This window comes from Trachurus japonicus, chromosome 14, assembly GCF_045865225.1.
Source record: "Trachurus japonicus isolate A0001 chromosome 14, Traja_1.0".
In the NCBI taxonomy this organism is placed as follows: domain Eukaryota; kingdom Metazoa; phylum Chordata; class Actinopteri; order Carangiformes; family Carangidae; genus Trachurus; species Trachurus japonicus.
The window spans coordinates 2173644-2200455 of record NC_140920.1 but is presented as its reverse complement, the minus strand read 5'-3'; the positions used below and the strand labels follow the sequence as shown (position 1 = coordinate 2200455).

The window sequence follows — 26812 nt, the reverse complement described above, 5'->3', positions numbered from 1 at the left end:
CAGCTGATGTGCTGCTGCTGCTTTTCTAGGAAGCCATTTTACGTGCCACGGTTGGGGGAAGGGCCAGAAAATACTTAATAATAAGTCCAGAGTAACTCTTCGACAGTTATCACAACAGCAGCAGGGCACACTTATTGGCACACGGAGAGGAGGAGGAGGAGAAGAGGAGGAGGGCAGAGTAGAGCAATCAACTTGTTTATCTTGGTTGACACATCCTGGTAAAAGGAGGAGGAGGCGGCCGAGGTCGTGAACTCTTTTATGGCAGGTAGCTGAGAACTGGCACAACTGGGATGGAGGATCGAGGTGTTTGAGTTGACGGTGCAGTTTGTTGACAGTGTGTAGTAGTAGTAGTAGTAGTAGTAGTAGTAAAAGTAGTATCACAATCTTTTCACAGCAAAGTTGCAGTTTTATTACTTTTTTTTTTACGTTGAGTTTTAAAGCAGAAGTAAGCGATATAAGTCTTAAATAGTTATATCTTCCGACAGCAATCACTTCTATAGAGTGTTTGGTCTGAAACACGGGTCTGTCAGTCACTCTGCTCTGCTCTGAGCCCAGGAGAAAACTTTCCTTGTATCCTACAATTTTTATCCAATGAGGAGAGAGAACGGCATGCAGGGCTGTGTGTGCAGCCAAGGGATGCGCCTGAATGTGGTGACGTAGGGACGAGGACTGTTATGGTGCGTTCAAGGCAGCTCGTAACTCGTGTTTTTCCGACCTGTGAAGTCGTACCAGTTCGATCTGGTACGAGTTCACGGGTCAGAAGTTACGAGTGGCCGTTATAGTGACTTTCACAGGTCAAACAGGTCGGAAAAACACGAGTGGGTTGCCTGGAACGCTACAAAGTCGTAAGTCGTGACTTGAAGCTGTAATTTACGGTTTCAAAAGCCTGCCTCGAACGCAGCATTAGCCAAAACCACCGGATCGCTTACTTCTGCTTTAATATGTAGGAATTCCCCCCATCTAGCGGTGCGGTTGCATATCTGAACGTATTCTTGATGTTGCATTCACGTGAAATGGGGCAGACGTCAGACAGACAACAGACACTGCATGTAACAGGATAAACAAGCGTCAATATGCAATATGTTGTCATGGTGATGTGGTATTGTTTTACCGTCTTTCTCTGGTGGAGTAAAATGACATCCGGTTGGTTTGCCGACGGCCGTCTGCCTGACTGCACCTGAATGCAACACCAGTGCCTCCGTCCTTCCTCACACTACACAGTGGTGACAGTTTTAACAGGCCGAGCCCACAGCTCCGCTCAGTTTCCGTGGTTACCTACGGTCACGGTGCAACATGGCCGCCTCGGTTCGGTGCGTCGCCCACTTATGTATTTGTAACGACTTGTAACAACTCATTCTAAGGAACCAGAAAGCTTTCATTTGGATGCAGCTGTGATTCACCTTCAGTGAAATACGTATTTATGAAAGACATGTTTGATTTTTGCTGATAAAAAGCCAAATAAGTTACACACTGCGGCTTTAACTAGTGTGTTTTTGACTGTTTTGCAAGTTGCTGGACGGTGCAACCCGACTGTTTCACTGAAAGAAAATACGTGACTTAGGACAAGTAGTATCTCTCAGTATCAGACTGTTTCGCTTAAAGAGGAACTATGTAGGATTTCCACCTTAACTCTGCTCCGTTTGTCCCTTAACATGAGTTGTAACTAGTCCCAGGGAGAACGGAGGCTCTCTGCCTTCCCGTAATCTCTTGTTGATGCCAGATAAGACGACACAGATATACACATGGTAACATGGTAGATGATAAATAACCTTATCCACCGCTCCATGGATTGATTTCTCACCGGCTTCTTCGTTGTTGGAAACAGATGATGCACATGGAGGAGAGGAGGGTTAGAGACACAGAGGAGGAGGAGAGAGACCAGACCTGGAGAGTTCAGCTTTAAATCAGTTTGTGCCGGGTACAATGAACGTTAAAGAACATTGACATGCTTAAGACTCTGAGTACACACAGTACCAGACGGTTTTGATTAACTTATGAAGCGGACTAGCAAAATTTGGCAGAGGGAAAACAGCTGACGTGTCCATTCAGGAGTGTAGAACAGCAATGGATAGAAAAGAAAATGCTCCATAGATCGTCACCTCATTCTAATCCTTCATGATTTAATATTGTCCTATCGCCACCACCACTAGTGTGTTGTCCATTAGTGTCTTATTTACATGTGCACAGCCTATAAGAGAGATAATTTAATCAAACTCAGGACTTTACCAATTTCTTATGACACTTACGGATACATAACATGCATGATTCATTGTAAAACCTGCACACTTTATCAGCTTTACTGAGCTTTGGTGTGTGTTTGATGATAGCTGATGACATTTAAGTGTACTGCATAGAAGTAGAACGAGCAGAATAAAAGTTAAACTGGTTTACAGGGTGTGTCATGGTGGGGAAATGTCACCAACATTAATAAAAAGCTCATGTTTATGTGGTTAGTTCAGTTAGTAATCGTGCTGTGCTCACTGGCTGAACAACATGACATGAACAAAATCAAAATTACAATTAGATTATCATTTAATAACTTGATATTTATATATTTCAGTTGTTAAAACAATGTTTTTTTTATGTGAGAGTGCAGGAATCCTTGTTGTTGTGGTGGCTGTTGGTAATGAAAGAGTTTTTTGCAGCCACCTGGATATAACGGGTTGTTTTATGTGAAATTCACATGTTGGTCAGTTTGTTATGGCAGATGAAAGGTTTTTTTTTCTACTCTCTGGCTTTGCCCCATGTGACGCAGTTCTGTGAAATCCTCTTCATTTCCTGTTTAGGTTTTTTTTTTCTCTCTGTGGCTTTTAGTGTAACAGTTTCCTCTGCAGCCAAGCAGCAGCAGCAGCAGCAGCAGAGTCAGGGACACATCATGCACATGTCGTTCTCCGGCCTCAGAGGTGGTGGTGGTGGTGGTGAGACTTGTTGTTTGTCCTGTCCGGTCTGAGGAGCGTGGACCGAGCTCGTTTGGTTTTTTCCTTTGGCTTTGACACATTTCATTATTGTGCATTCAGGGCTCCAGTTTGCCCCTAAACGGAGGCGTTTTGCCCCTAAAATTTGACACGGTGCAAGTAAATTCTAAATCGGTTTGCACATGTGTAACCAGTAAAATTTACCCCCTTTTTTTAACAGTGGTGAAACATGGAAGGGGCGACTCAAAGAATCTGGAATCAGTCATTCAGTAATGGGAACAACAGTGTTATAAAATAACGGCGCTACTTTTTTCAGTAACGAGTAATCAAAAAAGTTACTGTTTCCCCCGTTGTAATGCCGTTACTTAGCTCAAGAAGTCCCGTCACAAAATAATAATACACCTGTTAAAGTGTACGTTATATATATATTTTTTTCAGTCCCTCAACTAGTTGGAAAGAAATAGCCGTTTATCAAGTAATTAGACGTATTTGAGCATTTTATATAAAAATGCTCTGTGTAAAACGATGTTAACGGGAGGCGTAACATCGCTCCTCTCTTGTCTCAACAGTAGCCGGATTTCCATCACAGGTTTTCACAAAACGGAAGTGAAATTTCTTAAATTTCAAAATAGCACAATTGCATTTGCAGGTTTTTTTCCATCCGTTTTTTTGTGAATGAGCCGTAATTCTGTTAAAGACTAAAGATCTGGCGACCGTAACAGAAGAAACTATTGTTTGGTTATTCACACGGACGTGACGAACAGTTATCAGACTGAACCTCACATGGATCAAAACAGAGAAGGCGTACCAAAGTGTTTTTGTAGATTAATAATCGTCCACTAAAAAATAATTGCTAGAGTAGTCGAAAAATTAATAGTTTGACTAATCGACTAATCGAGAAAATAGTTGGTAGATTAATCGAGAGAAAAATAATCGTTTAGGACAGCAATACAGTTAACAGCGACATCCCAAACTTCTCATAACATCACGACCCGTGAGACTCAGTTTTAAGGAAGATGGACGTTCAAAACATTTTGCATTTAGTGATTTGTTTGATTTGTTGAGCAACGTGTAAATGTGATACTTTTGATATCGACACGTCGACTCATGAGAGAGTAAAAATGTTTTTGCGATATTGGAGATGTTTTGTTTCCATTACTTGTTTTTTTTTATTGCGATATTTAGGTTTTGTGCATTTCCAGTGTTGTCTTAGTTAAACTGGAGTGAATTCAATAAGGAAAGTCAGACATGAAGCATCTCGATCATGTTTTTTGTTTATCTTGCACATGCTTCTACCTTTCTCACCATAAGCCAAGAGCTGATTGTGTCCTCGGCGGAGGCCTGTGGTGAGTGAGTTCATAATCAAATCTTATTTCCTTTTCACAAAGACAAGCTTCGCTGAGAGAAACTTGTTTGAAGGCTCTGCCAGTTTAATTAGCTTGGATCTAATCAGACATCAGCAGCTCTTTTTCTTTTCTTTTTTCTTTCCTTTTTTCTTCTTATCCCTCCGTACCGTCGCTCACGCAGCAGAAAAACACGCCGTTGACGTTGGCGTAGCGTCGCCTTGACCTCATGCATCTGCTCTCCAGCTTTTTGTTCTCCAGGATGTGAAGTTAAGCTCTGATGTGGCCGTGTCGTCCCGTGGAGGTGAAGCTCATTAACGCCGTTTCATCTCACAGATACGGCATAGATCCGTCCTGTCATATATATATTTATATACAGCTCTGGAAAAAATAAAGAGACCACTACTCCAAAATGTTCTTAATAAATCAGCTTCTCTACATGTGGCAGCCATTGATTCCAGTGTCCATTGAACTCCAACACAAGCACACCTCACTCTACTTAGCTGCTCACCTGAACCAAATCATATTAATAAGGAAGAAAGATTATAAATAAAGAAAAAAAAACACTGCTGTGATTAAAAATTGGGATTATTCCACCAATTTTGATTTCTAAACTCTTCCTAAGTTTAAAAAGTAGTGTTGTGTTGTTTTAAAAATGAATATGAACTTGTTTTCTTTGCATTATACAAGGTCTGAAAACACCAGAATTTTCATTTTCTGCAATTAAATGCTCTAAATGACAATATTTATATATAATAATATAATAATTTGGGAGAAATTTTGTTATAGAGTGAAACAAAAGTGTTCATTTTACTCAAACACATAGCTATGAATAGTAAAAACCAGAGGAACTGATCATTTTTGAAGTGGTCTCTTCATTTTTTTCCAGAGCTATATTTATATATTTATATATATTTATAATAATTGGGTCTGGAAACTGTAACTGTATCAGTCATCGCTGGTACTTCTGGTAAAACGGCAGTGAATTAAATCCATCGGAGCAGCTTTTATAGACGGTAACGAATGAATCAGCAACAACAGGAAAAATGACAAGAGCTTTTTGGGATCTGCACATTTCAATCAGTCAAGTTTCTCATCAATCAGCCGGCGTTTTTCATCTCGCATTCGTGTATCAGAGTGTCTGTGGGGGGGTGAAGAGGGGGATGCAGCAGCAGCAGCAGCAGAGAGAGAGAGAGAGAGAGAGAGAGAGGGTTATTTTAAGGTTCAGCGTAGTAAGCTATAGTTCAGTGTGTTTCTATTTGCAGGCAGCCGGGCACATACTGAGATACTAACAGTGTCAGATTTAGTCCACTCTGTTCTCACAGCGATGAGCTCGATATGAAAAAGAAAAACTAAACTGTGTCACGTTGCTAAAAAAAAAAGACAAACCCCCAACAACTCCTAAATAAAGTTGGGGTGAGGTTTGGTGTTGTTGGTTGTTATTATATATGATATTATGAAGCTATGATGTGGTGATGACTTGGCGTGACGCCCGGCTGCAGAGTTAACGGGTGTTGTAGGTTGTAGGTCATGTTACTGCTGGTAGTAATCGTACGTTTCCAAGAGGTCAGAATGAGGAACGGTTAATTCATCGTGTCTTAGCGAGGAATAACACTTCTTATGTTTCATATAAAAAAGCCTTACAGCTACGGGCTGGGAGAAGTTTCAGAGTCCTCCGTGGCTTCTCTGAGTTACAGGGGGTCTCGGCGTAGCAGTGCATGTCCATATTACGGTTGCAAATGGATACCAACTGTCTTCGTAACAAAAAGACACACCAAGAAACATCCAGATACCTCCATTGTGCTCGTATGTAATGTCCGTCTTGTATTGAAGCCCCGAAATGCGAAATTGTCCCGAAAAAAATTGAATAAGTCTATATTTCAAGCTTGTTTTATAGCGGAAGCTTCTCAAAGCTCCTGAACGAACCGGGAAGAGGAGCTTCCGCTACAAACAAACTTAAAACATAGACTTATTTAATTTTTTTCGGAACATTTTTTCATGTCGGGGCTTCAATACAAGACAGACATTACATACGAGCTATGTGGAGGTATTTGGATGTTTTTTGGTGTGTCTTTTTGTTACGAAGACAGTTGGTATCCATTTGCAACCGTCATATGGACATGCACTGCTACGCCGAGACCCCCTGTAACTCAGAGAAGCCACGGAGGACTCTGAAATAGGGCTGGGCGATATAACGATCTCGATACGGGATCGCGATAAATCTTTGAACGATTTCGATAATAAGCTATGGCCCTATTCCTCGATATCACATGAAAGTAAATATGCGCGACAGCAGCCGGCCACACTTCCGTCTGATACTCCGCCTCCTGTCCTGAGCATGCAGAGCTTGTTTGAGCTGCTGCAGCTAAAGGGAGGAAGGATAAGATGGATAGATAGATAGATATACTTTATTGATCCCAAGCTGTGATAAAGTGAAAGTTGTAAAAGAGGGAGGAAATGAGTGGAGGTGGAGCCGATGGCAACTGAAGCGATTGTGAACGTGTGGAGCATCAGTTCGTCTGTCCCGGCTAAAGAAGCCTGTCAGTGTGGAGTCAGAGCAACCTGATGATAGCCTACCACGGTCAGAAAGTGGAGGAAACACGGAGCTGCTTGTGACGTTTATTCTGCGGTAACATGTCTGTTTGCTCATGTACAGTGTGAAGAACATGCGCTAGGCTCAGGCCCCCACATACTCCGGCGTATTTGACTCCGCGGATGTCCGCGCGCACTCGAGGCAGACGAGGACCCAAAGCGGGCGTCCGCCGGTCCCTTCCGTGCAAAGCTCAATTTTTATGACCGCGCGGACTCAATCTGTTTCAAATGTGATACTGTATGCTTGCCTATGAAACCGCAAAAGTCCGCGGACAGTGCGCGCGGAGTCAAATCCACTCACAGTATGCGCCGACAGCCTCTCTCCCTCCCTCTCTCTCTGTCAGCGCCGCGCGCACACACACACGGAGCGTCGCGTCGGAGCGGTGAAGTGAAACAACAACCTGCAGATCACCTGAGTTGACGTGAACTGCGCTCGTGGTTACCGAGTCAGATCAATAAATAGGCTTTATGCACAGCTCCACTACTTCCTGAGCTCAAACAGGCTCCTTTCCTTCCTGTCTTACATTATTGGACAAACTGATGAATCCAGGTGTGTCTGACTCTGACCTCAGTAGTCACAACAACTGTCAGACACACCTGGATTCATCAGAGTGGGCTCGGCATAAAGCCTGGTGTCAGAGCAGCTAAATAGCTAAATATTTGTCTACAACCTGTTCAAATAACTAGAAAGACTAAAGCCTCATGATTGACACATTTTAGAGCTGATGTATGGTAGAAAAAAGACAACAGAAAACAACAGCAACAACAATGTAAATCAAATCAAACTGTGGATTATTGAACTGTTCCACCCTTAATGAACATTAAAGTGAACTCATGTCATCCTCCCAAACTGAACACATTCTCTGGTTTCTTCAGGATTCAGTCAGGATGCTGCTTGAACTGGCAGCGGCAGCAAAAAATACATATCGAGACGATATCGAGAATCGATCAATATGGAAAAACATATCGTGATAACGTTTTTTGCCATATCGCCCAGCCCTACTCTGAAACTTCTCCCAGCCCTTAGTCCACATGAGGGGGAGGAGATAGGAGATGAGTGATATTTGAATTTTGGGTGAACTATCCCTTTAACTCATGAACTTTAAATAATTTCCCTCCCATCAGGAACTAGAAATACATGATGCACAATAATCCTGCAGACTGAACATAACATGTATCAGTTTATACATCATCAGATAGGTTGTTTTTAGTAAGATTTCAGTATATTTAGTTTGATATTTCTGCTCGTAGCGTTTGTTTGAGGTCACTCTGACAGTTTAATAATCGTAACACGTCGATTTTATTCGAAGAAGGGAACGTTCAACCCTCCTCCTTTTTAGATAATAAAAAGCCAGTTGTTATCTGAGTGTACTGAACTTGCTGGAGCATGCCCAAGTTTACACTGTAGTTGCATCATACACAGTCATGTTGTTGTGTCAATATAGACTGACTCAGGGCCAAAGGGAGGGGCTGTCCAATGGTTAAAAAAAAAAAAAAAAAATCATAAAGTTGTAGTTTTATCGGTTGAAGAGGAGCAGGATCGTGAAAAAGTGCACGAGCGTTTGGCGGATGTTTTACATGTGTGTAATGTATAGATTGAAACGACTTCAAATGGCTCTAATGACGCTGGTTTCATATAATTGAAGGTTATTTTATTTATTCTCGAGGAAATATGTGCATTATTGAGCATAAACGTTGCCACTTACTGCATCATATCAGAGCTAACTTGCATCTGCATAAAAAAAAACAATATATAGCACACACATATAACACTCAGTCTACACAAAGAGCACTTCTTCAAACATAAGCAATAAAAATACAGCACAATATTAGTTTTAGAGTTTTCTTTTAAAGGGAGAGTTCAACATTTTGGCAAACTGGCCCATTGCCATAACCCCTATAGTCATAGCAGTAGGTTCGTTACCTTTAATTAATTGTCGGTGCAAGCTATTTTTAGAACGGCGGAGCAGAGCCGTGAGCTGCTCAGAGCTACGCTATACGGAGGCTCATTATGGGATTTCTTAATGGTTTCCCTCATCAAACTCATCAAATACACAATCCAACAACTCCACAACGCTCTGTTGGACAAGTTGTGAGCTGCACATTCACCACACTATGAGATAATAACACAACGTTACCAGACAGAGTTGTTTTAGAGGGAAATACAGAGACTGTTGATGAAAAACTGTCCCTGAAGGCAACGCGCATCAGCTGGTTTTGCATGAATTTCCCTCTAAAACAACTCTGGCTTTTTTTTTTTTTTTTTTAACCTTTATCTGGTAACGTTGTGTTATTATCGCATAGCGTGGTGAATGTGCAGCTCACAACTTGTCCACCAGAGCGTTGTGGAGTTGTTGGATTGTGTATTTGATGAGTTTGAAACCAAGAAATCCCATAATGAGCCTCCGTAGCGTAGCTCTGAGCAGCTCACGGCTCTGCTCCGCCGTTCTAAAAACAGCTTGCACCGACAATTAAAGGTAACGAACCTACTGCTATAATGACTATAGGGATTATTATGGCAATGGGCCAATTTGCAAAAAAAAATGTTGAACTATCCCTTTAAAGATCTTGTTGCTGTCATAGAGGATTATATCTGTTTTATATCTGAACCATATGTTTATTATTTGTACCTGTTTGGTGTCGTATACACATTAGAAACGCTCCTAAATGAACACGATTAATTCATTAATTAATTATCTTATTAATTAATTAATTAGCTTATAAATGCCTCCACAGTCGGAGCGCCGGGCTGTGATTGGTCGACGCCGCCACCGGCTCCCTGTGGTTGGGATAATGCCCGCCGCCTGCTGAGTGGAGGCATTCCAGACCGTGACTCAGTTCAGATGCTTCAAACCTGCATCAATGAGCGACTGAATGGGAAAGAAAAGAAAAGAAAAGAAAAGGACGGAAGCTGTTGTTTAGAGAACGTGTCAATCAAGACTCGGGGTGTCTTGTTTTGATATGTTAATTGGAGATAATCTGAAACCCTAGTGTAGGAAAAAAATAAATACATTAAATGAATGAAAAGGCGGCTTTTTAAAACCGAAAGAGACTTTAAAAAAGAGAAGAAAGATCTGGGTTAATCCTGGTTTAGAAATAAAACACACGCTGTTTCCTTCCTGCTGTAATTGATATGTTTTTTTTGCAGTAGATCATTGATTTATTGGCAGTTTCTGATAAAGTCCTTGTACTACTGGTTGCACTGCCCCCCCCTCCCTAAACACACACACACACACACACACAGAGACACACACACACACACACCAAACAGCTGCATGCACTAGGCAGGTTTACAGCATTTGAATGGACACTCCCTCTGGAATTCCTGCAGTCAGCAGGTTTGCTTCAAAAGCAGCGGGGTGGTCACCGGCTGCTCATCTCTCTACCTCTGAGCCTGAGACCGTGTTGTTGGAAAACTAAAAAATACAACTAAAAAACAAAATATATATATTCCGTATATTCCTTTTATAAACCAGGAAGTCACTTGTCACCGTCGTGTAAATGTATTAAAGTAAACGCGACTTCTAGCTTCTGAAATCCTCCGATCAGTGCGTCTCAAACCTGCTGCTGTTGTTTTTTTGTTTGTGATCAGTAGTAGAAGTGAACAATAATCTATTATTAAATTAATTGTCATCTATTTTGATGATCAAATAGGTTTCCTTTTAACAAAAAAGTCCAAATTCTCTGATCTCAGCTTCTTAAAGAGATAGTTCAACATTTTTGGCAAACTGGCCCATTGCCATAATCCCTATAGTCATTATAGCAGTAGGCTCGTTACCTTTAATTGTCGGTGCAAGCTGTTTTTAGAACGGCGGAGCAGAGCCGTGAGCTGCTCAGAGCTACGCTACGGAGTTGTTTTAGAAGTAAATTCATGCAAAACCGCTGATGCACGTTGCCTTCAGGGACAGTTTTTCATCAACAGTCTCTGTATTTCCCTCTAAAACAACTCTGTGTGGTAACGTTGTGTTATTATCTCATAGCGTGGTGAATGTGCAGCTCACAACTTGTCCACCAGAGCGTTGTGGAGTTGTTGGATTGTGTATTTGATGAGTTTGATGAGGGAAACCAAGAAATCCCATAATGAGCCTCCGTAGCGTAGCTCTGAGCAGCTCACGGCTCTGCTCCGCCGTTCTAAAAACAGCTTGCACCGACAATTAAAGGTAACAAACCTACTGCTATGACTATAGGGATTATGGCGATGGGCCAATTTGCCAAAATGTTGAACTATCCCTTTAAATGTGAATATTTCTGGTTTCTTTGTTCCTTTATGAGTCTCTCTTTGGTTTGTGGACAAGACGTCATCTTGTGGTTTGGGAAACACTGATTGATGTTTTTCAACATTTTATTGACCAAACAACTTAATCGTTTTACATATTTGACAGATTAATAGTTAGTTGCAGCCCTGTTTGTGATCTGAAATGCATCTTCATACATTCAACGGCACGGTAGCAGTCAAAAATGTTAAAACAACACAAAAGCTCAGTGGCATATAGGAAGGTAAAGTAAATTAAAATACATCCAACATCTACCACAAGAAAACGAATTTTGATGAAACATTCTGCTGCTGTTAAAGATGTTTCCCACCAGTCCGGTCGTATCACACGAAGCCTTTTCATGTGCTAAAGTTATTAGACTGGTTATTGATTAAATCAACCGTGAGTAGTACCCTGCTTCTATTTATAAAAGTTAAATGGGTTATACAATGGATGTGCTGAAAATAACCCGTCATCGACTCAAGTAAACAGAGACAGAAAGAGAGTTTAGGAAAAAAATGTACCAGATTAAATATGAAATAATTAAAATTCCTGGGAGCCGTTGCAGCGTCATCAGTCTGAGTCATAAGATGTCACAATGAGGCGACTGGAAACTGACGAGTCGAGTGGTTTTACGTTTTAAAGTGTCGTTCTTCCTGTAAATGATACCGTGACTGATTACACAGCAGTCGTGAAGATTAAAAAGCATCAATATAGTGTTTGAAATAAGCATTAATCCCTTATTTAATTATGTATGTACAAGCTGTTGCCTTCAGGTGTGTAGGTGAGGAGAGAGAGGAGAGTTGTAGGCCATTGCTGTCTTTTTTTATGCAAGTATTTAAGTATTTTAGCTCCTATCTTGAAAGAGATTGTGAAACTATCTCAGATTAATTCAGATTTCACATGATATTAAAAGAGTTTTTCACTCCGTCTTTCCTGTGCAGCGTTGCAGAACAAATGTAAACACACCAGATAGATATGGAGATGAGAGTTTACTTCACCGTTTGTAGAAACATGAAACATGATTATAGGTCAGTTATATAGGTCAATTAGACATTATAGGTCAGTTATATAGGTCAATTAGACAGTTTATGCAAATTAAAAAGACATATGGCAATGACAATAAAGGATATTCTTCTACATTTTAGATACAGAGGAGTAAAAATGACAAGAGCTTTTTGCTTTAAACAATCCTATAGACTATAATGTTACAGAGATATCTGCAGTGGAAGCAATGGGATCTGCACATTTCAATCAATCAATCATCCAGTTCAGTTTCAATTCATTTCATTTCATAACCTTTATTTAAACTCAGAGATATATTGAGGAGTATCCTCATTTACAATATAGCCGAGATGAAACACAAAACATATAAGGACAGAAGACAAGACATTTGAAACATACATAAGCATAACAGAATACCAGAAGTTAAAGGTGTTGAGGATAAATTAGTTAAAAGCAGGAGCAGTTACAGGGAAAATAATATGTAGTTATGGTTTTAAATTGTCCTATTGATAAAAGTGAAGTAAGTTTCATAGGTTAAATTATAGTTAATTATACACTGCTCAAAAAAATAAAGGGAACACTTAAACAACACATTGTAACTCCAAGTATATCACACCCGTGTGAAATCAACCTGGTAATTGATGATCATTTTGATTTACATTGATCATTTTTATGTTATTTTATTCTCAACACACTCTACTATATATTGAATAACGATTTTAAACTGCAATATTTTTATTCTACCTGATGCAGTATTATTAAACGTATTTTAATATTTTAACCCCCATTCTTTTTGAGGTTAAGTATCTAATGTGTATATATATATATTTTTTTTGCCTTTACTGAGATCATCCCCAACTGTAAGCACTTTTATTTGACTTTTTTTATTCTTCTTTGCTCCCGTTTTTAACTCTGTGTTTCTGTTTTTATGCTGTTTTTCTTTCTTTTCTTTTTTTTATGTTTTGTCTTTATGTAAAGCACATTGAGTTGCCTTGGTATGAAATGCGCTATATAAATAAAGATGCCTTGCCTTGCTTTTACATTAAATCTAAGAGGATATACAGTTAGAAAACAGAGGGATAAAGTTTCATTGATTGAGATCTAAGATGTGTTGTTTAAGTGTTCCCTTTATTTTTTTGAACAGTGTAGGTTTAAAAAAAAGCGACTAATAGCCTATTTATTGTTCAGTAAGTTGGAAAGTTTCAGTTTACAGATGTTTTTCGGAGGCTGTTTTCTGTAGCAGATGATTAAAAAAAATGATAACACATTTGTGAACATGTGTCATCATCATGTGCAGCTGATGATGATGAAAACGTTCCCGGTTTGTTACAACCTGAGCCGAAGCCGGAAACGACGTCGCTGTCTCTTTAAGAAGCGAGTTCGGCTGCTGCTGCTGCTGCTCGGGGCATAGTGGGGGGGAGGGAGGTTGTTGACGGAAACACGCGCTCTGATTGGCCCTGGCCGCGCCGAGGGCAGTGACATCACGCAGGAGGAGAGGCCCTGTGGTGTAAAATAACATGTCCTTATATGGGAGGAGGCGGACTGTTCCATTCTGTCGGAGAGAGAGGGGGGGTGGAGAGGGTGGTTGCTTCCTCTTCTCTCTGTCTGTCTGAGTGGCCTGTAAGACTAGTTAGTGAATTAATAACAGTGTAAAACTGTTTTATATAGAGTTAAACATCCTTTAACAAAACAAAACAAACAAACTAAAAATAAACGCATCTTATTTTATCAGATAAACTTTGAGTTGAACCTGAAACTAAAGGTTTTTTAAACGTATACTCTGTCTTTATCCCTCTGTTTTCTAACTGTATATCCTCTTTAATGTAAAGGCAAGGCAAGGCATCTTTATCTATATAGCGCATTTCATACCAAGGCAACTCAATGTGCTTTACATAAAGACAAAACATTAAAAAAATTTAAAAAAACAGCATAAAAACAGAAACACAGAGTTAAAAACGGGAGCAAAGAAGAATAAAAAAAGTCAAATAAAAGTGCTTACAGTTGGGGCTGATCTCAGTAAAGGCAAAAAAATATATATATATACACATTAGATACTTAACTTCAAAAAGAATAGGGGGTAAAATATTAAAATATGTTTAATAATACTGCATCGGGTAGAATAAATATTGCATAACAAGATGTATGGATAGTTTTAAAGGTATAACAAGTAAATATAATGAATAATAACACAGAAACAAATGATTTTATAGAAACAAATGCTCAACTTTACCTAACATGTGACCCCCTCCACCCCCCCGCCGGTCGGTGACGTGGTTTCTCCCATGAAGGAGCAGTCACCTCCCCTCACTAAGTCAGATTTGTCTCCACTCCAAGGAAATACACTGTTCCATCGAGTGGAGTAAAGAAACTCTTGGTTGTTGGGTTTGAGTTTTCTTTTTTAAAAAGAGAAAATGTTTTAGACAGAGAAAGAAAGAGAAAAAGAGGGAGAAACAAAAAACAAACGAACCCTCTGAGGTTTGTTTGTTTTAGTAGAAATCTGAGGAGGCTGACAACAAGTCATGAGGAGAAAACTTGTGAATCCCTGAGAGAGAGAGAGAGACTGTGAGCTCCTCCTCCTCCTTCTTCCAATGTTTCAGTGGTCGGGGCCATGGCCTCTCAGTCAGGGTAAGAACTGCACAGCTTAGTTGGCTGCTTCACTCGTTTCTCTTCTGTATGAGTGTCAAATATACATAAATATACATGAATATGAAAGTAAATCAGTGTATAAATACATTTATACACACACAAACGTCCTCATTAACTTGTGTTTCTTCTGTTGGCTTTTACCGTACATAATGGCTGTGTCACTGAAACCCTGTAGTCCTGTTGTTGTAGTCATGGTGCAGAAGAGATAGATAGATAGATAGCCATCAGTTCTTCCCTTTTTTTTGTGTGTCTGTGTGTGTTAAAGTGTGTTGAAGAAGAAGATGTGGCCTCTGGTTGGTTGTTGTTTCGTTTCGTTACGTTAGGTTGTGTTGTGTTGTGTTGTGGCTGAGAGAGAGAAACAGGCAGATGAGCTGATTAATTTAGGTGCCGGCCGGAGCGAACCATCAGACTTTGACCTTTTCAAAACCTGACACACTGTTGAATGATCACAATAAAACAACGCAGCAGCAGCTATAGAGACGAGACGTTGCACTTTGATGATGATGATGATAAAAATAAAACGCCGCCGCTGTGTGAGAAGTCATTTGCTTAGAGACTCGGGCCTGTTTTCCCTGTTTTTTTTTTTGTTCTATTTGCCTTATTTGCCTTTTATCTATCTATCTATCTCTCTCTCTGAGACTGATTAGCCCGGTGCTGTGTTTTTGCGGCCTTGGATGGAGCAGGAGGCGCTTTAGACAAATATTTAAACTCAGGCTTTTAGTTTTTTTTCTTTTTTAATGGGTAAAATAATAGATATTAATGTTTGTTCTGGGTGTTTTCCCCCCACACATTCCTGCTTTCAGGATTAAAGGAAGATGAGCACATACATAAACACTACGCTTTACTACACTACAGAGCAGTGTAGTGGTGTTGAAGGCCTCAGCAGGTAAACAGTGGCAGACATTGTGGTTTTTCAGAGTTTGGTCGGTCGTTTTGGTCGGTCGTCGTCACTAAAACTGGGTCAGGACTGGAGAAGGAAACCCCCTGGTGTTAAACTTTAAAGACCCAAAGAGTGAATTTGAAACTAAGACTTATCTGTTGGGTACATCCCAGACAACGTGCTGTATTCGTACATAGTAGCTGCTCTGTCATGTCATGTTATGTTATGTTATGTTATGTCATGTTATGTTATGTTATGTTATGTTGGGCTCAGGCTGCAGGAGCGCTGGGGGAGACATCTACGGAGCGCCGCGAGGTCCATAAACGTCTTGTTTTGACTTCTGTGTTTATGTTTTTTTATCTCCGGAGGCTCATGAAGTGTCAGAAAAGTACAGATTCAGTGGCGTCACCCACAGTGAAACACCTGGAGACGTTCAACACAACAAAAAACATCTTTCCACAAAACTGTGATTTATAAAGACAGAACAGATTTAACGTCTTAAAGGGACAGGACAGTCCAACATTTAGTCAGATGCTCCTCTCACCATAATCCCTATGGTCATAGCAGTAGGTTCATCACCTTTAAAGTAAAGATGTTGCTCAAACATTATCCCCAAATCTCCCACAATCTCCTCAAAGTTTTTACTTATGCAATGTTTTGACTTTCAAAATCGTTGCAGAACAAAACCTGAAAACGTGCAGAAGTAAAACTTTTGTAAGCTTCCAAATTTCAATGTCAACAACGACCCAACCAGATTTAATATGGAGAAAAAACTGCCATGGTTACCTTAGCACAAAAATGAGAAGCAGAAGGAGAAAATGACCCATTAACATGATAAAAATTAACTTTTGTAATAATTTGTAAAATGTCTTTTGCGCTTTCTGTTGTTTAAAGATCAGCGGGGCAGAGACGTGAGCTGCTCAGTGAACACGATGGAGGTGAAGCATCAAACTCATCAAATACACAACGCTCTGGTGGACAAGTTGTGACCCGCACATTCACCACGCTGTGAGATAATCATGTATAATGCTGCGTTCGAGACGACTCGGACCTCGGAATTTCCCATTTGGAAAAAAACCCAGATTTCCGACTTCAAACTATTCAAGATGCACCACATTTACCAAAAACAAGGCGGACCGGGACAAACTTTGCATTTAATAAAGTGCTTCACGTCACATCAGGCACAAAAACATTACAAAGGACACAAAAAACAGAACGTTTTAATGTATTTTGGCATTTAAATGCATTTTAATTTATGCTTTACTGTTGATTGTGATGTCGTGGTTCTGTACCAGTGCAGATCGTTGTTGATCAAAGTCGGGGGAGATTTTCTTTTTTCCGACTTCGCCAAGTTGGAGCTCCGAGGTCGGAAAGATCTGAGTTCCGACTTAGTTCGAATGACACATGAAACAAATACTCTGAACTACTTTCTTTTCTGAAATCCCTCCGCCCAGCAGCAGCCGTGTCTGGAATGTAGTTCCGGTTGCATTTGTCTCTAATACAACTCTCTCTGGTAATGTTACATGATTATTTCCTATCGTGGTGAATGTGCAGCTCACAACTTGTCCACCAGAGCGTTGTGGAGTTGTTGGATTGTGTATTTGATGAGTTTGATGAGGGGAAACGTGGAAACACACTCTGTGCAGAGCTCACGTCTCTGCCCCGCCGATCTCAAAACAACATGCACCGATAATTAAAGGTGATGATGAACCTACTGCTACGACTATAATAGGGATTATGGTGAGAGGAGGATCTGACTAAATGTTGAACTATCCCTTTTTAAACATGGATGTCAAAAAGTAAGTTTTTGACCAATGGCCGTCTCCATTTTGTTTACGTTCTCTTCCACCATGACATCACGTGAGGAGCTGCATTGATCCCTGGCTCCTGCTGTGACATCATGAGCCTAATAACGTCCTGGTGTGTGTCTGTGTCTGTGTGTGTGTGTGTGTGTGTGAGTGAGGTGTGCACACATATGAGATTAGAGATAAGAGAATATCTGTAGTTCCTCCTCCTCGTGTGTGTGTCTGTGTGTGTGTGTGTGTCGTTGTGCAATCGGTTTCTAAACGGGTTTATTATTATGTTAAAGTTCCTGTAGACAAACTCTCCCTCTCTGTCTTTCTTTCTACTATTGTCGTGCAGAAATAACATTTACTGTGTTTGTGGACGATCGGCCACAGTTTGGTTGTCGATCTGCAGAAGTCAGGTGATGCATACAGGGCTGCAGAATAACTTTTTTCTTACTAAAGAAATCTGAAAAAGCAGAAAATTTAAGGCTACACACTGTAAATCAACTTGCAAAACAAATATTCACATTTCCTTTTCATTCATGAGCCTCACAAACGTCGGCCTGACACCTGTAATGACAGTTTCCAGATACTCTGAGTTGCTCCTTCCATGTTTCACCCGTTTTTAAAGCCCCAGTGTGTAACTTATTTGGCTTTTTATGATCAAAAATCAAACCTGTCTTTCATAAATCCGTATTTCACTGAAGGTGAATCACAGCTGCATCCAAAGTAAAGCTTTCTGGTTCCTTAGAATGAGTTGTTACAAGTCGTTACAAATACATAAGTGGGCGACGCACCGAACCGAGGCGGCCATGTTGCATCGTGACCGTAGGTAACCACGGAAACGGCCTGTTAAAACCGTCACCACTGTGTAGTGTGAGGAAGGACGGAGGCACCGGTGTTGCATTCAGGTGCAGTCAGGCAGACGGCCGTCTAGTCGGCAAACCAACCGGATGTCATTTTACTCGACCAGAGAAAGACGGTAAAACAATACCACATCACCATGACAACATATTGTCACTTGTTTAGACGTTTGTTTATCCTGTTACATGCAGCATCTGTTGTCTGTCTGATGTCTGCCCGATTTCACGTGAATGCAACATCAAGAATACGTTCAGATATGCAACCGCACCGCTAGATGGGGGGAATTCCTACACATTATATCTTTTTTTTTAAAAAGAAAAGGCAAATTTTCTGGTTGCACATGAGCAAGTAGATGCAAAATTTACTTTGCTTTGATTCAGAAGTTTTTCAGGAATCATGATGAATGTGTTTGAATTGAAAAACCTGACGCCTCGTTTGTGCACATTCAGCACTAGTTTAGTTTAGTTTCCTTCCAGAAATAGAGACACTGATAACTCGACCACACGAAACGAGGTGTTTATCACCACAGTCAGAAACATTTAAAGCTTCTTCACAGTCTTGATTTCTTCTTTTTTACGTTTTGGTAGAAACAGGATTTCCAGATTTTTGTGTTTGGACCTGTTTACAGACGAAGTTTCTTCTTCTTTTAGACACGAGGGGAAATATTTACAGTGAGTGAGCGAGTCTTTAAAACTTGCTTCTGGTTTGCTGTGTAGCTAAAAAAAAAAAAAAACCCATCATGCAACAAGCTGAGAGTTTTTTTTTCTCTCCGTATTCAAACAAAGTCACATCATAACATCACATCAGTGCAGGATTTTCACATTCTTTCCTTAATGTGGGTACGTGCTGTACTTCCTTATTTATTCAAAACCAGGAGCACACGTTGTTTTGTTTTTTCTGTTCACACAGAGAACCAGAGTGACCTTTCTATGAAAACAAGACGTTTTCTCTCTTTTCTTTTTTTACTGGAAAGAGTCGGAGCAACCCGTCAGTGAAGATGTTTAGATTTTTTTCTTTTTTTTTTTTTTAGAAAAGCCTGCTGAATGCCAACATTTATGCACGAGTGGAGTGTTGTGCAAACAAAGGAGGCTGTTGTCTTGTGTTTAGTGCGGCGCTGCAGTGTGACATGGTGTAACCTCCTGTTCAGCTGGAGAAGCCGATAGATCAGTCAGTTTGTTGGGCAGAGAACTGACATGAGCAGTGTTTATTAATGTCTCTGCTGCTGCTCCGGCGGCTTTTTAAAACATCAAGAGGCTCATTTCCATAAAACATGTTCGTGTCCTTGTAGCAGCTGTAAAACTAAAAGCATAAAATCATCATTTAGTGTCATTTTCCACCAGTAGAAATGTGAACCGGCCTCATTTATTACATGAACTGGTTCAGAGAGAGTTGCTAAAAAAGAATGTAATGATAAAAAATGTTCATTTTTTTTAAACCCTGGCTTTTGGTTTCTTGCAAAATTTAACACACAACGATTCTGATATTGTTTTGGTCTTAAAGAAACAAAAAAATCTGACCCGTCCTCACTGGCTTCTCTCACTCTGTCGTTGTTATTGACTACAGAGGAAATGATTGGCTGGTAATGAGCAGGGAGGAAGAAGCACGATTGGTCCTGATGAGCGTTTGTGTTCAAGCATCTTTTAAGCACTTATAAATAAAAAAATGTATTATTATTATTACTAAGAACCAGGGAAGAGGGAAAAACTGGAAGTAGAGAAATTCTGATACTCTGGGTGTCGACTGATACTGATAGCAGTTTGTTATTTAAAACAGCTTTATGTATCAACCCTTTTGTAAAACATGAATGAAAACAGCAAAAGTAAAGACATTTAACTTTATCTTATTGTCTAGTTTGACAGTGGAAAAGAACAAATATAAATCCAGGAATAAATTAACTTTGAGTCCCGATGGTAAAAATGAAACTGAAGTAAGACTAAACTTTAACAATGGAGACACACCTACAGTTAATGAGTACGCAGGTCGTCTGTAGCACCGCTCGTTGCGTTTTACATCATCATTCGTATTTGCCGCTCTCTTCAGATGATAGAAAATAAAAGCGCAACTCTGTGTTTTTAGTTTGTTTGCTGCATTTATGACACTTTGTGCATTTAAACCTTTTTTTAAATGTATTTCTAAAGTTGTGAAAGAGAGCACGTCGCCACCGTCTGTCAGCACTTTATTAAACTGGTCACACAGCAGCTACTCAACATGTGATTAGAAAGAAAAAAGTGCAGACACTCGGATGGGTTTGAAAAAGTTAAAAACCTTTTGTTTTAGTGGGTACAATTTAAAAAAGAGACACATCCAAGCAGTTATAGTAAAATCAAGTTCAGCTGTGAATCCTTAGATCTGTGCAGTCAAGAAGCATCATCAGGCTCATGAAAAAATTATACTTATGAAATAATCAGATCCAATAGACAGACTATTTGACCATTAACAAGATAGAAATATAACAATCTGGTGTTTTTAAAATTTTACCCACTAAAATAAAGGGTTTTTAACTTTTTCAAACCCACCTGAGTGCCTGCACTTTTTTCTTTCTTATCTGTTATCCTTTTGCAAGATAAGAATGTTCAAGTGGTTATTTAATGTTGTGTGAAAAACAACATTAAAGTTTCTCTGCGGCATCGAACTGGGGGTTTTCTTTTATACAATATTTTACAACGTGCACTCGAACACAACACGATTATTTGTTACGCAGTCGATGATCAACAACTTATTTGGGTGCGCCAAAAAATCAATTCACATAAGAATCGCAATTCTCATTTAGGCTAATACGATTCAGAATCGATATAAAATGTCCCCCCCCCCCCCCCCCCCCCCAAAAAAGAAACAAATCTGCTGGTTGTCGACCTCCATTTCCTTAGAATTTAAAAGGCAGCATGTTTAACTGCACTATTTTTTTTAAAGAGGCACTTTTCATTTTGTTACTTAAGCAATATGTGATATTGCTTTTATGCAACAGTTTCAACAATTCCATCTAAGCATGGATAAATGTTTAAAACTCAATAAATGTGAAAAAGTTTAGACACTTTAGTCATTCTGTGTTGCAGAGCAGACTGGAGTAGATCATGAGGATCCTTTGCACCGATAGACTGAAGCAGAAATCATTAGGAATCAAATCGTTTTGTATCGAAAATCGATTTTGAATCGTGAGATAGTAAAAGATTCCCAGCCCTACTGCTTTTTATAACATACGTAGTTCAGTTCAGTCTGTTGTCGTTGTGTTTTCTTTGACTGCGTTGTGTCTTTTTGACGTCATTGAAATTAATTCCTTAGAAATAAATACAAAAGAATAATCGATTCTTCTTCTCAGTATACGACAGTCTTTACTGTTTTTTACTAAATTTTCCCCGTTGTGGGATGAATAAACTACATCTAATCTAAGTTTTTATTCCACAAGATGGAGGCGGCAAAGTGAAGTCAAATCTCCCAGATTGTGGTCGGAGTTAAATCTTCCCCACAGTTTCATTATTATTGTTATCATTATCCACTTTAACCCAGTCGGTCGCTGTAGTTCAGGTTGTATAGATCCGGTCCCGGTGTTGATAGATCCTCTTCCTCCTCCTCTGGCTGATATAAACTCCTTCCTGTCCTTCCTCTCTCTCTCTCTCTGACTCTCTGACTCTCTGACATTGTGCAAATCAAGTTGTCTGCTGCTGCGTGTGATGACTCACGCTGTAGTTATAGGTGGTGGTTGTTGCGGCGTTGATGATGTAAAACGGGTAAAAGGCCAAAAGGCTGAGTCAGTCAGTCAGTCAGGAGGAGGGAGGTTGGTTGGTTGGCTGGTTGGGAAATGACTGTTTAGACTTCACTGATAAGCTTCCAGAGAGTCACCTGGAGCTGTTTTCATTCAGCGTCCACCAGTAAAAACACAAACTGTGTGTGTGTGTTTAATGTCCCATCTGCTTCTCATGGTTTTAGTCATACTTTTAGTAAGAATAGAAGAGAAAACACCCTCCTTGTCCTCGTCGTCTCTTAATAATCCCGGAGGAGATCGCTCTGTCGGCCGTTTGCAGCTTTCTTCTTTCTTTTTTTTTTTAAAATTAACGTTTTTTTATTGATTCCACATATCAATATTTAACATTTCACATATACAATTTTCAAACAGTATAGAGAATGTGAAGCTGACGTCATGCCGCTTTGGCGTTGTGGGACGTCGGTCGGCGCCATCTTTGGAGGAACGCAAACGTAAACAGAGTGGGGAAAACGGAGGAAAACGAGCAAGAGGTAAAAGAGAAAGAAAAAGAGATGAGGAAGACGGACAAAAATAAAATAAAAAAAAGAAATGGAGAAGGGGAGGGGAAACGAAGGAGGAACGTATCGTGATAAACTCAAATTTAACGAGAAACAAGGTACACAGAAAAACTACAACTTATTAAGACCCAGATTTCCTCCCTCCACTGACTTATCCAGACATCCTGAACTATCTCGTTTTTGGTATTAGTGCATAAACTACTGTGGCATTTTTTTACGCAGCAGTACTGTCCCACCATGATTACTTTTAAGCGACTTTGGGGAACTTTTTTTTAGGGGGACGAGCAAGTGTTTACATCCGCGATCCTCCAAAGATGGCGCCCAACGTCCCACGGCGTGACGTAACTTCACATTCTCTATACAACAACTTCTCCACCAGCAGGGTATCCATCCGCGGGGTCTTGAAAAGTATTAAAAGGTGATAAATCAATTTTGGGAAAATTAGAGACCCTTAAAAAGTATTAAAAAGTCTTTTCACGACTTTATAAAGTCTTAAATTTTGAGGGTATTTTTTTCTGAATTAGCTGTCCAAGAGTTTGAGTCCTAAAAAACATTGTGAAAGTGTGTGAATTTATTCATTTTATCAAAAAACAAAGATGAACCGGTACATAGAAAAGAAAAGAAGATTGTTGTTTTTGTTTTTTGAGAGTGGAGCAATGGTTTCTTTATTTTTATTTTTTGATAAACTTTGCCTTTTATTTCTTATCCCAGCCTATTTTGAATTCTGTTGTATCATAGTGGTCTATATAGTCTTTATCACAAACTAAAACTGTTACGTTAAAAGTGTCACTGTTGTGATGTAAATGGTTACAGCTTGAAGTGGCGGTGAGGTATTAAAAATATTGAGAAGGTCTTGAAAAAGTCTTAAAAAGGTATTAAAATTAACTTCAAGATTCCTGTATAAACCCTGACCAGGCAGTAGAAACAGATATAAACATACACTCTCAAAGAAAGTTACCGTATAGTAGAGTAAATCTGAAGAAATAAAAGAAACACTTTTTCACTCCTGTCCTTATTACTTATCACATCTCTCTTACATCGTCCCTTTTCTTTTCTCCTGTTGGAGGGTAAATAACATAATAAACATATGTGACCCGTTCCATCAAAATGAGTCGGAAGTCGCAACGTTCTATTTTTAGATAATCAGCTGATAACATGGAAAACCCATAGAAAATCAAAAAATTTTTTTTACCCTAATTTCAAAGCAATGACATTCAAAAACAATCTCCCAAAGTTTCACAGTCCAGATAATTGAGAAAAGGCACGTAAATGATGATTAAAGTTGACTTGCAACTTAAACCCTCTGAAAATGAGTGCTGCTTCGGTGCAAAACATGAAATATCTTCTGAAGGGACGGATACAGAAACAGATGCTAAACCGAGTAGCATTGACGCTAACAGAGCGTGGCATCGATGCTAAACCGAACGTACACGCTTGCACATGTTTTACAACATGTCAACAAAACATGACAACTTCTGAACCGTTTATGATAGAAACGAGCTGTAAAAAGCATCTGAATTGTGAGATTCCCTGCTTTCCGAGGGTCATTGAATGCTGCCTCTATGACAACAAGGGACCGTATAGGGTGCGTGTAATCACGTGGTACAGGAACAGATGCCAGAGTCACTGGCAAAAACTTTAACTGCAATTTTCTCAGGTTTTAGAACGGAATAAGAGAGTGAAAGATCGTAATTCAAACGGCCACATCTCGAAAACCATCAAATGTATGACTCTGACTAGGGAATCATTTTAAAGCGTATTTTCTAATCTTTCCATTGATACCAAAATCTCAAGCCTGAACCAAGGGGATCAGTAATCTACCACACACATTGTCCTTTACTGCACAAAGTCTACACACAATGGAGACACAAAATGAACCCAGTTTTCCCAGTCATTTTTTAAAAGTCTCTGTTTTTTTTTAGTCTAGTTGAGAAAGTCTGCAGCGTTCTTCTTCTTATAATCGCTCTTTGTCATGATGACGAGCTTTTAAAATAAATCATGATTGTTGTCCCTGGCAGTGTAGAAGCCCGCGGCCGTCGACTCGACACGCCTCGCTGATAATTTGCCTCTTTCTCCCTCTCTGGTTTCAAATCTCGATAGTGTTAGTAGTAGTAAGTAGTTGGTTTGTTAAACAAGGTGCAGCAACAGTCAGAGTCTCCTCGCCGACAGCGTATGTGAAGTTTTTATTAATCTTTTTGCCTTTTGAAGAGAGTTTTTCTTTCTTGCACAGTGTGTTTATTCCATGTTGTGTGTGTCTGTGTGCGGTAGTGTGGTGTAGTGTGAGTCTGTACATCCTCTACATCCTCCTCTCGTTTATGTTTCCACTACACAGACGGACAATGAGGGGCCGAGAGCTGCGTTCACTTCCTCTTAACGGAGTCAGAGGCTCCACAACGCTTCAGTTCTATAGCAGCACAGCGGTTGACGTTTAAAGGGATAGTTCAACATTTTGGCAAAGTGGCCCCATTGCCATAATCCCTATAGTCATAGCAGCAGTAGATTCGTTTAATCCTTTAATTGTCGGTGTAAGGTGTTTTTAGAACGGCGGAGCAGAGCCGTGAGCTGCTCAGAGCTACGCTACGGAGGCTCATTATGGGATTTCTTGGTTTCCCTCATCAAACTCATCAAATACACAATCCAACAACTCCACAACGCTCTGGTGGACAAGTTGTGACCTGCACATTCACCACGCTATGAGACAATAACACAATGTTACCACACAGAGTTGTTTTAGAGGGAAATTCATGCAAAACCACTGATGCACGTTGCCTTCAGGGACAGTTTTTCATCAACAGTCTCTGTATTTCCCTCTAAAACAACTCTGTGTGGTAACGTTGTGTTATTATCTCATAGCGTGGTGAATGTGCAGGTCACAACTTGTCCACCAGAGCGTTGTGGAGTTGTTGGATTGTGTATTTGATGAGTTTGATGAGGGAAACCAAAGAAATCCCATAATGAGCCTCCGTAGCGTAGCTCTGAGCAGCTCACGGCTCTGCTCCGCCGTTCTAAAAACAGCTTGCACCGACTATTAAAGGTAACGAACCTGCTGCTATGACTATAGCGATTATGGCAATGGGCCAATTTGCCAAAATGTCGAACTATCCCTTTAATCTTAATTACACTTGTTTTTAAGAGCAGCCACAGCAGGAAGTTCATCGTGCTTCAGGACAAACTTTCTTGTCCTTTAGAAGTCGCAGTGACCGATCTCATGACACGATGAGAGCTTCAGATCTTTTGCACAAATGTTGCCTTGAACGATCAAAGTTACGTTGACTTTTAGAAAACTTTATTGAACCAAAACGACCCAAGACAACACAACTCCTAATGATTAATATAAAATAACAAATAGTTAATACACAGGGATGTGACCAGAAACCTGTCAACGTTTCTATTTCTACTCCTACACCTGGTGATCCTACAGTTTATTGTAAATTAAAGTGGAACTCTTTAGGATTTCCACCTTAACTCAGCTCCGTGTGTCCCTTGTCTCCAGCTCCAGAGTCAAAAATAGTTTGTCATTTAACAAAAAAATTGTAATCGGAAATCAGTTTTTCAGAGAAGAAAATCGAGATTTTATTTTTGGGCAAAATCGAACAGCCCCACGATGAATCATAAACTGGGATTTGAACAGAAACCTGTTAAAAAACACAGACGCTTCTGTTCCTACTCCTAAAACCTCGTTGTAAATGAACTCATCGACGTTGATCGGCGTTCGGTCGCTCCACCTGTAGCAGCAGCAGCAGCAGCAGCAGGCGACGGCGCCGTGCTGCGTCTAGACCGGTCTAAGCTTATTAGAGACGACTTTCTCCACAGCTCAGATCTCTGTGACCCCCCCCCACTCCCCCCAACCACCTCCACCTCCATGTTTGTGGTGATGTTTGGGGGGATTTCAAGTTCAACTAATGATGGGTCCAATTTGTGGTAAAACCAAAAATAAAAAGTCTGTGACTCAGAGCAGAGAGCAGGTGATTAATGACAACATGACTGGAAAAAGTGGTTTTTATTTAACTTTAACTTTACTTTGCAAAAAAAAGAGAAAAAAAAACTGAACTGGCACAGAAAGAGAAAAGAAAAGCTGCAGGGGTTTGTGTTTCTTTACTTTGGACTGAGCCTTTAAATGCATCAGGTGTTTCCTTTTTATTATTAAACGTCTCACTTTCACATCACCGCTTTTATACTTTTTTTTTAATAGGCATCCTTGTAAAAGCTCTGAGATAAGTCTGTTTTATTGTCTCTTCTCCTCAGCGTGTTGCTTTTTTTTAATATATAT

The 26812-nt window shown here is 39.9% G+C and overlaps 1 protein-coding gene and 1 long non-coding RNA gene across 4 annotated transcripts in view; one reads left to right on the top strand and one right to left on the bottom strand.

Moving 5' to 3' along the window:
* LOC146973998 (uncharacterized) overlaps positions 1 to 26812 on the bottom strand; it is a 127042-nt gene that overhangs the window by 6275 nt on the left and 93955 nt on the right. The window lies entirely within an intron of this gene.
* Positions 1 to 26812, top strand: part of aff4 (AF4/FMR2 family, member 4) — a 67269-nt gene that overhangs the window by 1669 nt on the left and 38788 nt on the right. For 2 of the 3 annotated variants that reach the window (XM_085796976.1, XM_085796977.1), the window contains exon 1: positions 14429 to 14733. The exons of the other annotated variant lie outside the window; for it this stretch is intronic. In XM_085796976.1, the coding sequence (XP_085653102.1) occupies positions 14717 to 14733 (17 nt within the window). In that variant the 5' untranslated portion in view covers positions 14429 to 14716. Of the gene's footprint in view, positions 1 to 14428; positions 14734 to 26812 lie in introns of those variants that run through there. 3 annotated transcript variants of the gene reach the window in all.